The following is a 15,287-nucleotide window of genomic DNA, read 5'->3' on the forward strand; positions in this document are numbered from 1 at the left end:
AAAAATGAAATATTCAGGATAGTTTTGCAAAAACCTCAAAACTATGAGCACAGAAAAGTCTAGAGAAAAGCTATGGAAAAAGCGATCAGAGGTAAGGATTAGCGACTATACCTCGAAACCTTGAAGTAGCAACTGATTAATCGACGATCAAGCAAGGATTGAACAAAAACTCTTCTTCCTCTTCCTTCTATGGAACTCGCGGGTTTGGAGAGAAAATGGGTAAGATATTTGCCATTTTTTCTCCTTTCTTGCTATATATAGAGGTTGGAAAAACGCGGTAAAATGAAAGTTTCGCGAATCTGATTTTTCCGGCTTCATTCTCCGTGAATTCTAAGATATGTTTTGGCGAAAGAATTCCAAAACTAAAATGAGGTCTCCTTGTATTTTTGGTAACTAATGCAAAGTCGGTGTAAAACTATTTGCATCGGATGTCGGAATAGAAAACTTCCTTCTGAAGAAAGATTGAAATCATCAAGAAAAATGGGTGTACGCGTGTAGAATCTTCATTTGAAGCTTTGAATAGAAAAATTCTTCATTGTCGGGTGATTCTAGGGTTTTAAAATACCAGGGTTTTGGTTTCGGCAAACTTCCGATGATTGGAATCGGACGTTCGTAGATCCTAGAGTTTCGCCTCGAAACGATTGTGATATATGGAAAAAGAGAAGTTCTAACATTTCTCTGAAGATTTTTGGAATTAACTTCCATCGTGCCTATAAGTGAAAACTAGCTATATACTAGGGTTTCTGACCTAGGTTTAAGCGTATCTTAGTCGTGCTATATTTTAAATCGACTTCGATACAATCCTTTGACTTTTCCTGAACTTTCTCCTTCATAAATTTATTTCTTTTGGTAAACTCTTGTTCAGGTTTCCCTTCTCAATACATCAAACCTAATCGTAAATGGAAATCTCATCCACTTATTCTAAGCTTAAAATCTTGGGTCTTACACCAGCAAAGCGATGATCTTGCAACCAGCAATTGATAGTCCTAAAAGGCTTTGGACCCCAATTTTGATCACAACATCTGAGCAAAAGGGGGCAGTGGTCAGATATATCACGCTTCATAACCACTTGTGAGCAATTGGGCCACGACATAAGCCAATCAGTCGAAACAAGAAAGCGGTCAAGTCTACTCTGTGCGCTGCCATTAGGTCTGATCCAAGTAAATTGTCTACCCGTCATAGGTATATCAAATAACTCCATGGAAAGGATAAAGTTATTAAACTCATCCATTTCCCTTCTTCCACCGCTTGAGCCAACACTGATTCCTCTACGTTCCTCAGCGTCCCTGATTGCATTAAAGTCCCCAGCTAGACACCATTTCTCTATATCACACGTCCTCTTGCATTGTAATAGGGCTGCCCACATTTCACGTTTCTCTTCCAGTAGACAGGATGCATAAATATTCACAATTACACACCTATTTGTTGAATCTTCCCACGAACCTATCAGCCCTAAGAAGCCAGGACCAGAAACACAATCCTGAAGAGTGAAAACAACGCTATTCCAGATACACAGAAGGCCCCTGCTCTATTTACTGCTGGTAATGCTTTCCACCCAAATACAGAGTCTCCCCAAACCTGTGTGCAGATTCTATCATTCACTTCCTGCAGTTTAGTCTCTTGTATACATACAAACTGATCTTGCTCCTCTGACAATAAATCCTTCAGCACCCTACGTTTGGCAGTACTGCCAAGGCCCCTTACATTATAAGAAAGTAACTTCATTGGACTGTCTCTGAATCCCTCCTAGGAGTAGCAGCTGAAGCTACGGCTGCCCCTCTAGTATCCCTCTGCTCTAATTCAACCAATTTATTAATTACCTCTTCCTCATTCCCTTGGAAAGTGGCGCCAAATTCCTTACCAAGCTCCCAAGTACGTCTGGCTTCAGACTGAACATCCTTCACACATAAAGACTTGCTGCAACTTTGGGACAAGGACCCATTCTCAGAAGTGCTAAGAGATTGAAAGAAACGACCTACCTTCTTCCGCACCTCCGCCCCTTGAGGGAGAACTATGTCAAGTTTCGGATATACACAATAAAGAGGTTTAACACGCAACGCAAGCAATGTGTTGAAATAGCCCATAAAATGCAACACTAGTAACAATCAATAAAACACTCCTTCTATTTTCTTTCTTTTGTTTTTAATTTGTAATAATTAAGCTCAAATAACATACTCCCTCCGTTTTTTATCTTTTGATGTTTTAGCCTTTGACTCTTAGATTAAAGAGAAGTAATTGTATACAAAGATTTTTCTCTTTTGGACAAGAATGACCCTAAATAAAAAGTCATACTAATTAAATGCTATGACATTGATAGTTGTACATGAGTGCATATGTAATGGTATATTGATTTAATTCAGTTTTGAAAAATAAAAAGACACAAATTTTGGTGTGGTTTTCAATAAGGGTATATGTGGGAAGAAAATATTAATTGAACTTTGAATTTCTAAAACTTCTAAAATTTTGAATTAAATCACAAGTGCTAAAACTTCAAAAGATAAAAAACGGAGGGAGTATTTTGTTAATGGTTAAGAGGATTTATATTTGGGAAATAATAATTGAAACAGGGAAGGGAGGCAGTACCTCTTTTATTGGCGGAAGGAAAGAGCAAAATTTAGAAGACAAAGTGTGGAATATGCTTGTTGCACTAGGGAATGTTGCACTTGCTAGCAGCTATTCTCAAATTGCGATAGATATCCAGGTATGAACAAACTGTAGATAGTGCTTTTTAGTATCCTGAAATATTTTTTAATCTCTTAAGTCTTTATTATCTGGACAATGTTATGGTATATAACATATAACTTGTATTGGACCCCACCCATGACATGTTTGGACTACACATATAACATGTATTAATATTTAAAGCAATAGAAATGTGGATATTAGTTTGGTGGATAATAGACAAGTATTTTGTTTACAAAAGGTTGATAGAACAAAGGCTTTTTTATTAGTAAAGAGGGGACTTATAAGGCTGTGTACAGAAGCTGATTATTGCTTCTCCGGGTTGTCTCTCAAAGCTATGGTTCAAGGCCTATTTATAGGCATCAATTCACCGACCTATCTAAGTCGGTTGTAATTATTTAATTGTTGGAACTATCTAGACATGCTTAACTCTAGAAATTTCATGATATTGCTATTACCCTTACTAGCTTCTATAATATTCTAGAAATTTACAGCATATTTTAACACTCCTCCTTGATGCAAATTTCTTCAATTGCAAGCATAGTGCGTAGCTCTTCAAATCTTGGTCTCGGTAATGCCTTCGTGAATATATCTGCCATTTGATCTTCAGTCCTGCAGTACTTGAGCTGAATCTCTTTTGTTGTCTCAGCTTCTCTGATGAAGTGATATTTAATTGTTATGTGCTTTCTTCTACTGTCATGCACCGGATTCTTCACCATTGCGATAGCTGATTTGTTGTCACAATTTAGTATAGTAGGCCCATCTTGTTTTTCTCTCATAACTTCGAGTATTCTTCGAAGCCATATAGCTTGACTTGTTGCTTCAGCAGCTGCCACATACTCTGCTTCAGCTGTTGATTGTGCAACTGTAGCGTGCTTCTTAGACGCCTAAGGAAATATTCCCGATCCAAGTGAGAAAGCATAGCCGAAAGTGCTCTTCATGTCATCTACCGAACCTGCCCAGTCACTATCGGTGAAGCCAAGCAACCTTGAGGTTGTTGTGGTATTGTACCATATGCCAAACTCTTTTGTTCCTTGCAGGTATCTTAGAATTCTTTTGCCTACTCCAAGGTGTATTTGACTTGGGCTCTGCATGAATCTTGATAGAAGACTTGTAGCATACATGATGTCTGGTCGTGTAGTTGTCAGATATAGAAGACTACCAATTGGACTCATGTTGCGCGATGCATCATCTTCTGGTGCTCCATCAACCTTTTGTAGTTTCTCATTTGTCACGAGTGGAGTACTTACAGGCTTGCAGTCGTACATCTTGAATTTCTTGAGTAAGCCTTTTGTATCTTTCTTTTGTGTGATAAATATTCAATCATGTCTCTAACTTACCTCTATACCAAGGAAGTAACTCATCAAGCCAAGGTCAGTCATATCGAAGGTCTTCATCATGTCTTCTTTGAACTCCATCATCATCTTTGTATTATTTCTTGTGTAGATAAGATCATCTACATACAAGGAGAGTAAGAGAGCATGCTGACCTTGAGTCTTGATGTACAACGTAGGCTCACTCTTGCTCCTCCTGAATCCTCGATGGATGAAGTATTGATCAATCCGAGTATACCATGCTCGAGGAGCTTGCTTCAAGCCATAAAGAGCTTTTCTAAGTCTTAGCACTTTGCTTTCATTGCCTTCGCACACGAACCCTTGTGGTTGCTCCACATAGATCTCTTTTTCGAGTACACCGTTGAGGAAGGCTGATTTGACATCTAGTTGATGGATGCTCCAACCTTTTTGTGCTGCAAGAGCTATTAGAGCTCTTATTGTATCAAGAAGAGCGACTAGTGCAAATGTCTCATTGTAGTCAATGCCAGGTTGTTGTGAGTAACCCTTCGCTACTAGCCTCGCCTTGTGCTTCTATATAATGCCATCAGGGTTGAGCTTTGCCATGTGGGCAATCTACTAGCTCCCATGTGTTATTTTTCTCTGTCATCTTAATTTCTTCTTCCATTACCTTGACCCATACTTCTTGCTTTGATGCTGCTTCAAAGCTTTCAGACTCAAGTATGGCCAAGTTGCAGGTTTCATATACATCCACCAAAGATCTTACTCTTCTAGGAGTAGACTCTGGTGATGAATCTTGTTGTTTTTCTTGTTGTTGCGGAGGTGAAGAAGGCTCACCTGGGTTTTCTGCTTCTTCTTCAACTTCTTCTTGAGGCCGTTCCGTTGGTATTGGAATGTTCTTCTCCACTTTTTCTTCATCCCAATTCCAAGAAGCATTCTTGTCGACTTCAACATCTCGACTGATGGTAAGCTTCTTTGTTTGTAAGTTGTAGACACCGTAGCCTTTAGTCTTTGTACTATACCCGAGGAAGATACCTCGTACAGTCTTGTCTTCTAGTTTGTGCCTCTTCACATCTGGCACATGAATGTACTACATTCATGTGCCAGATAACTTCTTGCTGATAGCTTCTTGCCGCTCTAAACTTCAATTGGAGTCTTATTTTGTACTGCATTTGTTGGGCATCTATTGAGTAGACTGCTTCAAGTGTAGACTGCTTCTGCCCAAAAGTTGTTGGGCATTCCCTTCTCCTTGAGCATCGATCTGGCCATCTCCATAACCGTCCGATTCTTTCTTTCAAACACTCCATTTTGTTGTGGATTGTATGCTACCGTAAGTTGTCACTCAATGCCTTCATCCTCTCAGAATTTGTCAAACTCGCGGGATGTATACTCTTTTCCACGATTACTTCTAAGTACTTTTATATGTTTTGCACTTTGTTTCTCGACAAGGGCCTTGAACTTTTTGAATACTCTAAAAACTTCTGATTTTGCTTTTAGGACATAGACCCATGTCATTCTAGAGAAGTCATCGGTTAAGAGAATAAAATATATGTTGTTCTCATGTGATGGCGTCCTTATCGGTCCACACACGTCTGTATGGATCAACTCCAGCACGTCTTTAGCTCTCCATGCTTTGCTTGTTGAGAATGACACTCTGTGTTGCTTTCCGAGGAGACACCCTTTGCAGGCTTCATTGCTCTCCTTTAAGAATGGAAGGTCTCTAATCATATTCTTTTGATATAGTAGCTTCAAGGCATGTGTGTTGAAGTGGCCAAATCTTCGATGCCAAAGCCATGAATCATCAACTTACGCTTTCATGGCAATGTTAGCTACATATTTGAAATTTAGAGGGAAGCTTTTGTTGCTCTTCTGCATCTTCACATGGGCTATCTCAACCCTTTTGTCATGCTTATCATAGATTCGGCATTCATCTCCTTCAAAGTGAAGAGCATAGCCTCTTTCTATCATTTGGCCAATGCTTAAGAGATTCTCTTTTAGGTTGGGAACTAGTAAGACATCACTGATGAGTCTCGTACCTTTCTTTGTCTCCACCATGATGGTGCCTTTACCTTTTGACTCCACCACATCGCCATTTCCCAGACGAACTTTCACTTTGACATAGTCATCAATGTTATTGAAGATGCTCTCATCCTTGGCCATATGATTGCTGCAACCACTATCCAAGTACCAGCTTCCTCCAGTTTCTCCGGCTGAGTCTTGGGTGGCATAGAGAAGAGATTGATCTTGCTCTTGCTCTTCTGCAAGGTTAGCTTGATGTCTATTTTAAGTGTACCAATATATCTCCACGTGCCCAAACTTCTTGCAGTAGTTGCATTGTGGGTTATCACGATACCGACAATCTGCCTCGGCGTGACCTAGCCTTTTGCATATGCCGCATGGAGGGTTTTGCTCTTGACTGTTGTTGGAGAAATTTCTAGAACTTTCTCTTCTTCTAGAAGTTTCCCCATAATTCCTCTTCCCTCCATCGGGACGGAACTGCCCTTTTTCCTTTCTACCGGACCGAGAAACCCCGTAGCATTCCCGACCTACCCGAAAGGTCTCTGTCTGAGGATGGCAAGGCCATCATCAGTCTCTTCACTAAGCTCCACGTCCTAGATTGCACCAAAGTCCTTGAGGCCACAAAAAACTCCACCCTTAGCCAGTTCCTAGGTGACGCCCACTCGTCATCCTGTTGTTTATTTTTCACGACTGCTCATAACTAAATTTTTTCTTTTTCGTATTTACTAATGTGTCTTTCCCTTTTCTTTTGTTAGGAAGCATGAATTTCTCCAATGTCGAGCTGTTCCGCGTCCTCACTGTCAGGAGGGCCGCCCAAACCCCGCCAACTCTTAATGTTGAAGGGGGGAAGAGAAGCCACCCCCTGGCGGATGACGATGGCAGAGATTCCCAACCTCCGCCCAAAAGGCATGCCATGCAAGTTGAACGCTCTGCCCTGGCGGGCCTTGAGGGCGAGACTTTTGCCCAGTCAGCTCCTGTGAAAGTCACCGCCGCCACCTCCACACTTGCTCAAAACGAGGAGTCCTCTGCTCAACAGGGCGAGCTAGGGGCTCCACCGACTCCCCCTAATCGCCCAGCGAGCCCCGCCCCCACCTTACCGGCCTCGCCACCGCCCAACGACCAGTCTCCTTTGAAGATTGGCCAAATCGGTTTTTGTCCTTCTCCTTCCCACCGCCCAGGTAGTGTGGAGGACCAAGCTTCGTCTCCGGCAAGGGAAAAAGAAGGTCCACCGCGCGACCGCCCTGAGGATCTTGCCACTTTCCTCCTTTCTCACCCTTTCTTTGAGAAGCTGAGGGAAGGAGAGACTAGGGGACCTAAACACTTGGCTCAAGAAGCCTTGGCGAGCCTGCTTTGTGTTGGGTGTTTGCTTGCTCGGGCAACCCAGAACTCCGAGCCCTCCACTGTTGAGATTGACCAACTTCAAATGGAGGTTGAAGAGCTCAGCACCGCCAACAAGAAAGCTTATGAGTATCGAGACAAGCTGGTGGTCACGTTGGCGGCCCAGGAGACTAAGATGAACAAGGTTGGGGCCGAGATAGGCAAGGCTAGGATCGACTTGGGTAACTGCGAGTTGAGGATTGAAGAGCTAGAAGGAGAGCTCACAGCCTAGGCCGAAACTGTGACCACAAAGGAAGAAGCCCTTGCCGCCACCAACAAAGAGCTTAAATTTTTGAAGGGTGAATTGCTGGCGAGGGAGAAGGCTTTAGATGAAGTTTAGGTTCAGGTCGAGGATGAGGCTCAGGCCAAGGTTAAGGCGGAGGCTTAGGTCAAGGTCGAGGCTAAGGCTAAGGTCGAGGTCGAGGCTAAGGCCAAGGCCGAGGCTAAGGCCAAGGCGAAAGCTGAGGCTAAGGCCAAGGCGAAATCTAAGGCCGAGGCTAAGGCTAAGGTTATTGGTGAGGTCCAAGCTCGGGGTAAAGCGGACTCCAAGGCGCTTGAAGACAGGTTAAGGTCTGAGGCTGCCGCTGCTGTCGCGGCCCAACGTGCGATTGGTTTCTTTCACACCAAGGCTCAAGTGAAATATCTTTTCCCGACCCTTGACCTGGAAGCCATGGGGGTCTTCAAGGAGGTCACTTATGACGGCTTGGTCGGCCCGGAAGATCCTCCAGAGATTCTCGCCTTCCAACCTGGGGAAGAAAATAACAATAACAATAATATGTAATTTAGTTTAAATTTTCGCTTTTTTAAGTGTAATTTTCCTTCGCCCTTGGGGCCTTGAATGAAAGAGTTTGTCTTTGTCCTCCATTTTGTCTTGTGTTTTTCTTTTGAATACGCCATTTATTTTATTTTTCCTGCGCTATTTCGTACGCATTCTATCTTAACCCTGAATTACGTTTAACGACATTGATTCGTGTGAAGGTTTAACTAGGACTTTTTGCTTAGTTTATTTCAGCTAAGGCTTTGACACATTCAACTAAGAACGTGGCCTCGCCGGGCGTGTCGGGCCAGGTCTTTACCCATTCGGGTCGGGGTGCTCGGGTCCCAATGGCCATTTGGGGTCCCCAAGGCTTTGCCTAGTCAGAAATGCTCACCCTTATTCCGGGGAGACTTGTTATATAAGGAGCTTATCCCACACATCGCCAATAGATAACAGCGATTGCGCCGGCTTTTCCGGAGCGATTCCCGGACTTCAAAGGTCATAATGGAATCGCCACCTTCAGGGAATTTTTCCCACCGTGCAACCTCTGCAATTCAGTTTTCCGATTGGTATAGTCAATCGTAGGAATATTTCTAGGAATACCCTGTCATTCATATGAATTATGAATACAAATTTTGTATTTGACAATTTCATTCAGACGTTCATTGTCAAAAAACTCCCGAGATGGAGAAAAAGGTTTCATTCTTTTTAGTCTAAGGGCACTTACCCGCCAGTTTTCATGGTTCCTCTCGCCTCTAGCTGTAGTAGTACCGCAGGTTCGCCGCATTCCAAGCCCGAGGAACCCGCTTTCTGTTCAACTCCTCTAAGTAATATGCCCCCTGACCTAGTACCTCCAGGATGCAGTAGGGCCCCTCCTAGTTTGGGCTCAACTTGTTCCCTACGTTCCTAACTCACCTTTTGAGGACTAAATCGCCATCTTGCATTGCTCTTGGTCGCACCTTATTTCATCACAGCCTCACGCTGTTTCATCGCAGCCTCACGCACCCGGGCTCCCTCGTGGGTTTCCGACAACAAGTCAAGTTCTACCGCCATGTCTGCGGCATTCTCGCCCTACAGCCGTGGTTCAGTCCGCCATGATCTGTTATCAATTTCTACTGGCAGCATGGCGTCCAACCCATAGGTCATCCTGAATGGGGTTTCCTTCATGCTGGATTGTGGTGGCGTGTTATAAGACCAAATCACCACCGGGAGCTCGTCCAACCATGCCCCCTCCTTATCATATAGTCCTCATTTCAGGCCGCGCAAGATGACCTTATTCGCGGATTCGTCATGCCCATTGATTTGGGGGTGCTCCACTCAAGAGAACCTCATTTGATTCCCTATCTTACTAGAGAACTCCCTTGTTTGTTTACTAGTAAACTGGGTCCCATTGTCCGACACAATAGCCCTTCGTACTCCAAACCTACACACGATTCTCCTCCAGTAGAAATTGACGATCTTTGCCGCCGTTATTTTGGCGAGTGGTTTGGCTTCGATCCACTTTGTAAAGTAATCCACCCCTACTAGAATAAATCTCATCTGGGAGCTGATAGTTGGGAATGAACCGATCAAATCGACTCCCCACATGGCGAACGACCATGGTGCACTTATACTTGCTAGTTGTTCTAGCGGTGCTTTTGGCAAGTCCGCGAAGACCTGGCACTTGTCACACTTCTTGACAAATTCTGTGCAGTCCTTCCTCATCGTCGGCCAGTAGAACCCAGCCCGCAAAACTTTGCACTCCAAAGACCTTCCTCCGATATGACTGGCACAAACTCCCTCGTGCACTTTCGACATTACTGCCAAATGCTTTTCCGGCAGCAAACATTTCAGAAGCGGCGAGGTGAACCCTCAGCGAAACAGATGACCATCCAACAACGTATAATGGCTCGCCTCTCGCCTTTATTCTTTTGTGTGTTTCTCTACTTCGCGCGGCTCTCCCGCCAAGACGTCTATTATTGGATCCATCCATGTGTTTTGGTGCTCTGTACTCGCAACAAGCTCGCCCTCAATGCTCGGGCAGGCTAGAGTTTCCTGAATCACACTTCGATTGTTTCCAGGCTTTCTGGTGCTCGCCAAATTGGCCAATGCATTTGCCCTCTGATTCTTTGTTCTTGAGACGTACTCCACATTTACCTCTTGCAGTCGGGCCATCAGAAACCGCATGTGCTCCAAGTATTTGACCAGATTAAGTTTTTTTCACTTGGAAGGCTCCGCTTACCTGATTTGCTACCAGCTGAGAATCAGTCCTGATGAGCAAGTTGTCAATCCGTACCTTGATCGCCAACTTCAAACCAGCAATCAATGCCTCGTATTCTGCATGGTTGCTACTGGCTTTGAATTCGAACCTTAGAGACTGCTCAAAAGTCAACTCTCCAGGTCCTTCTAATGTCACACCAGCCCCACTCCCATTTTCGTTGGAAGAACCGTCTACGAACAACATCCACTAGGTGCGCACCTTCTCGCCAGGCTCTGGCGTTAATTCCGCCACAAAGTCTACAAGGGACTGCGCCCTACTCTTCCCCGTTTGTCATACTGCAAACCATATTCTGATAATTCTACCGATCATGCTAACAATCTTCCTGACAAATCTGGTTTCTGCAGAACCTGTCTCAAGGGAAAATCAGTTCTTACTTTTATCTGAAGCTCTGAAAGTAAGGTCTCAAATGCCTGGCTGTTATGAGCACCGCCAAAGCCGCCTTTTCTATCTTTTGGTATCTAATCTCTGCCCCTTGCAGCGTGTGGCTTACAAAGTATACGATTTTCTGTTCGCCGTCTACCTCTTGCAAGATCATCGAGCTAATCACATTGTTCCTTATTGAAAAGTACAGGTGGAGAGGATGTTCCTGAATTGGTTTTGATAGGATGGGGGGAGCAGACAGGAGCTCCTTTAATCGGGTAGAGCTTCTTCGCATTCCGAAGTCCATTCAAATTTTGTGTTTTTCTTAAGGCATTTAAAGAATGGGGCAGACTTGTCGCCTGAGTGAGGAAGGAACCTGGAAAGGGCTGCGGTCCGCCCTGTCAAGCGCTGGACCTCCTTCGCGTTCTTTGGACTTCTCATCTGGTGTATCGCCTTGCACTTGTCCGGATTTATCTCAATTTCCCAGGATGTAATCATGAAGCCCGAAAATTTCCCCCCTTGAATTCCAAAGGAGCATTTCTCCGGGTTGAGCCTCATGTTGTGCTTGCGAATTTCTCCGAAAGCTTCAGACAAATCTGCATGATGATTCGACCTCAGTACCGACTTGACGATCATATCGTCCACATAAACTTCCATATTCTTCCCGACCTGGTGGGCGAAGACCCGATCCATCAATCTCTGGTAGGTCGCCCCTGCATTTTTCAACCCAAACGGCATGGTTTGATAGCAATTATTCACCCTGGCGGTCATGAACGCAGTCTTATCTTCATCAGACGGGTGCATTCAGATTTGGTGATAGCCGGAGTAAGCATCCATTAAACTCAACAACTCTTGCCTGATGCTTCATCCAACAGCTTGTCAATACTTGGTAACGAGTAGGAGTCCTTCGGACATGCCTTATTTAAGTCTGTGTAATCTACACACATCCGCCATTTTCCGTTGGCATTCTTTACCATCACCACATTCGCCAGCCACGTGGGGTACTTAATTTCACGAATAAACTCGGCGACCCATAGCTTGTTCACTTCCTATTGTATAGCCTTTTCCTTTTCGTCGCCCATCCGCCGACAGAGTTGGGAGACTGGTTTAATTTCCGGGTTCAACGCCAACTTGTGACAAATGAAGTTCAGGTCTATCCCCGACATGTCCTTATGACTCCAGACGAAAAGATCTAAATTATCCCCCAATAATTTCTTCAACCGCGTTTCCTGTTCTTTAGTGAGCCTTGTCCCAATTTTGAGTATTCTTTCGCCAAACTTCAGTTCTTTGGTTTCTTAAATCGGTGTTGGCCTGTTCAGACGCCACTCGCCCCTCAGGTCAAGATTTTCTTCGGGGACTTCGATCTGGTGGCACCTATGGCCCGTTGAAGCATTCTGCCTCCCATACCGGTCCAAGGCATTGATGTAACATTCCCTAGCCCGTTTTTTATCAACTCTAATCCTTCCAACCCCGCCATTGGGCAACGAGTATTTGACCGCGAAATGAGCCGTTGAGATTACAGCGAAATCATGTTCAAGGTGTTTTGTCCAATGATCATATTGTAAGACCCCATTACCTGCAAAACCAAGTATCTTACCCTCAGCATTTTGGCGTTCTCATTTTCACCGAAAATCGTATCCAAATCAAGGGAACCTCTCACCCAAACTTGCTCGCCAGAAAACCTGACGAGGGTTCCCATATACGGAGTCAGATTGGTATCCGTCAGACCCAGCTGTTCGAACGCAACCCCATAGATGATGTTTGCTGAGCTGCCCTGATCCAAAAGTACGCGCCTGATGTTTAGATCATTGATCCGCAGCATGACCACGACTGGGTCATCCAAGTGAGGTCGGATCCGAGCGAAGTCCTCTACTGAAATGATAATATCAGGATGGGTAAAGCCAAAAGGATTCGCTTGGACGAAATTCACCGCCCTCATGTGTCGCTTTCTCGCCGCTCTAGTGTTTTCGCCGCCGCCATACCCTCCAGCTATCGTGTTGATGCCTTTGGGTGGCGACCAAATATTTCTCCCGACTACCGCCAAGTCCTCTTGTTGTCCTGCCGGGGTCTGTCGGCGATCAACTCGGTCATGACGTCTAAAGCCACGCGCCTGGACCAATTTCTCAATACCTCTTTCCAAGGCGTGGCAATCATTGGTGGCATGACCTACCGCACAGTGATATTCGCACCATTTTCTCACATCGGCGTCCCTCAGCGGGCGTTTGGGCAACCTTGGATCGCCAATCATATGCACAGCCTTCAGCTCCCGAAAGATATCTGCCTGGCTTGTGTTGAGCACCACATCTGCCTCGTCCCGCCAGCTAGGCCCCCGACGACCCCAGTGGCGACGTCGTTCCTCATTTTCTCGCCACCATGATAGTGCTAGCTGCTCCTTGATCGGCTTTGTCGTCGATCTGTTTTTCTCGCCACCACGTATGTGCTTCCCAGACCATCTAACTGGAGCTTCCATCTCTTCCCTCACACAATTGCGTTTGAAAGTGTCATCCTCCTCGTCTAAAATGTACACGCTCGCTCGGGAGCGGATCTCCACATGGAACGAGCCGGTTTCCTACTTCGCTTGCTGTTTAACGGTCCTGACAACAATCCATTCTTAAACGCTCGCACAGAAGCGAACGGCTCGGATTCCTCCACCTTCGCGGAAGATGCACTGAAACGCGGCACATACTGCTTTAAAGTTTCTCCGTCTATTTGGCGCACATTATACAGGTCGTTTGTGGTTAACTTCTTAACCTTACTCGTAGAGAACTGGATCAGGAATTTTGACGAGAAATCGCGAAAATTGGCAATGGAACCACGCCATAGCCGTTCCTCTGAGTGTTGAAGGAAACATTCGAAACTTAACCGCATCCGACGCCGCGCTGATCACCATTTTCGTGTTGAAATAGAGAAGGTGATTCTTCGGATCAGTTTTTCCACTATAAGGCTCCAGCACATAATTCTTCACGCTGTCCGGAATAGCAACTTCCCTCACCTCCTCCGAGAAAGGTTCGAATTCTGCAACAGCCTCCGCCTCGCGAATGTCTTCGTCCTTCTGCTCGTGGCGAAAGAAATCAAGTTGCTCCTGTAGGTAATCGTTTCGCCCCCGGATACCGTCGACGCTGCAAATCATTCGTTGCCAGTCTCCCTGAGTGACTGCAAAATGCGGCGGAGGAGGTGACATAATCGTTCATCCCTGTCGTACCTCCCCGCGCAACTCCTGCTCCGGCCGGACATGTCGTCTTCGACTGTGAGCCTCCGTAAAAAATTGGACTAGAAACGCTAGGAATCAAGAAATTTCACAAAATGCAACTTGTGCAATCAATCCACGTGATCCGGGAGTAGAAAATTTACAGTTTCCCACATACGGCGCCAAATGTTCTTGCCATGAACATTGAGATAGGGTGTAGTACCAATTGTAGAGAGATTGCACTAAGAGAGAGAGTATCTATAGAGAGAGTGTAACTGCTTAGAGAGAGGAAATAACTGAATCTCAAGTGTGTATTGATCAAATGAGCCCAAAATCCCTTACAAATGGTAACCGCTCCCTATTTATAGTAGGAGACCTAGGTCTAATGTACGTAACTGCCTCTGTTGGGCCGGTTGGGTCTCGCGGATGGAGGCCCAATTCCCAGGCTGGGCGACCACCACTTGACGGGTAACCCCTGGGCGTAGGCCCCCCTAGGGGCTTGTCCGGTCCAAACTTAATTTATTATTAGCTTTTATTTTCAAATACATTTGTGTTCTTTTTAAGATGAGATATATAATTGTGACATTCAGTTTTTTTTTTATAGTTATGTATATTTGTTTATGATGAAAACAGGACTCTCTAAAGTCACAACCACCAGAAAATAAAGTGATGAAAATGGCAAATACGATAGGAATATTTACAATGACAATTATATTCCTCTTGTGTGCTTGCTCGGGCTATGCTGCGTTCGGCTCACACACTCCTGGAAGCATCCTAATGGGCTCTGGGTTTAAAGAGCCTTTTTGGCTTATTGACGTAGCCAATGTTTTCATTATTGTGCATCTGGTTGGAGCATATCAGGTTTTCAAACTTTTCATTTAAATTATTAATTTCATGGACATCATTTAATATGCTATAACATTTTTCCTATCACATGTTTATCCTAAAAAGATAAAAATGCTCAATTTGTCTAGGAAGTTATTGATTCTTAATAGATGAAAACCTGCTTTTTTAAAGATACTTGAATTAAAACCCAAAATAGGACTTGTAATGTGACAACAACTCCACATGTAGATATTTCAGTGCTACAACATTAAATTACTACAAAAAACAACTTGCGCACTTAAACTACCAAGAGACTAAATAAAACATAACTTTTTGATATTGCAATACTACTTAATAAACCTTACTAATCAAGTATGTTCATTTATTCGCATATGTATCCTGGACTTTAAAATACTAGACTTAATAGTAATGGACAAGTTAACACCCTGGGCAAGTGAAGCAGTGAGCTGTTAAGAAAGCGTTTGAGAAAGTGAAGCCATAAGTGATTTTTTTGCAAGAAGCAAAAAT

At 44.3% G+C, this 15,287-nt stretch overlaps 1 protein-coding gene across 1 annotated transcript in view; it reads left to right on the forward strand.

Annotated features, from left to right (window-relative positions):
* Positions 1 to 15,287, forward strand: part of LOC130737625 (amino acid permease 1-like) — a 77,193-nt gene that overhangs the window by 39,925 nt on the left and 21,981 nt on the right. The window contains exons 4-5 of the mRNA XM_057589445.1: positions 2,568 to 2,701; positions 14,568 to 14,795. Of these exons, the coding sequence (XP_057445428.1) occupies positions 2,568 to 2,701; positions 14,568 to 14,795 (362 nt within the window). The remainder of the gene's footprint in view (positions 1 to 2,567; positions 2,702 to 14,567; positions 14,796 to 15,287) is intronic.

The sequence above is a fragment of the Lotus japonicus genome, chromosome 1 (genome assembly GCF_012489685.1).
Source record: "Lotus japonicus ecotype B-129 chromosome 1, LjGifu_v1.2".
In the NCBI taxonomy this organism is placed as follows: Eukaryota; Viridiplantae; Streptophyta; class Magnoliopsida; order Fabales; family Fabaceae; genus Lotus; species Lotus japonicus.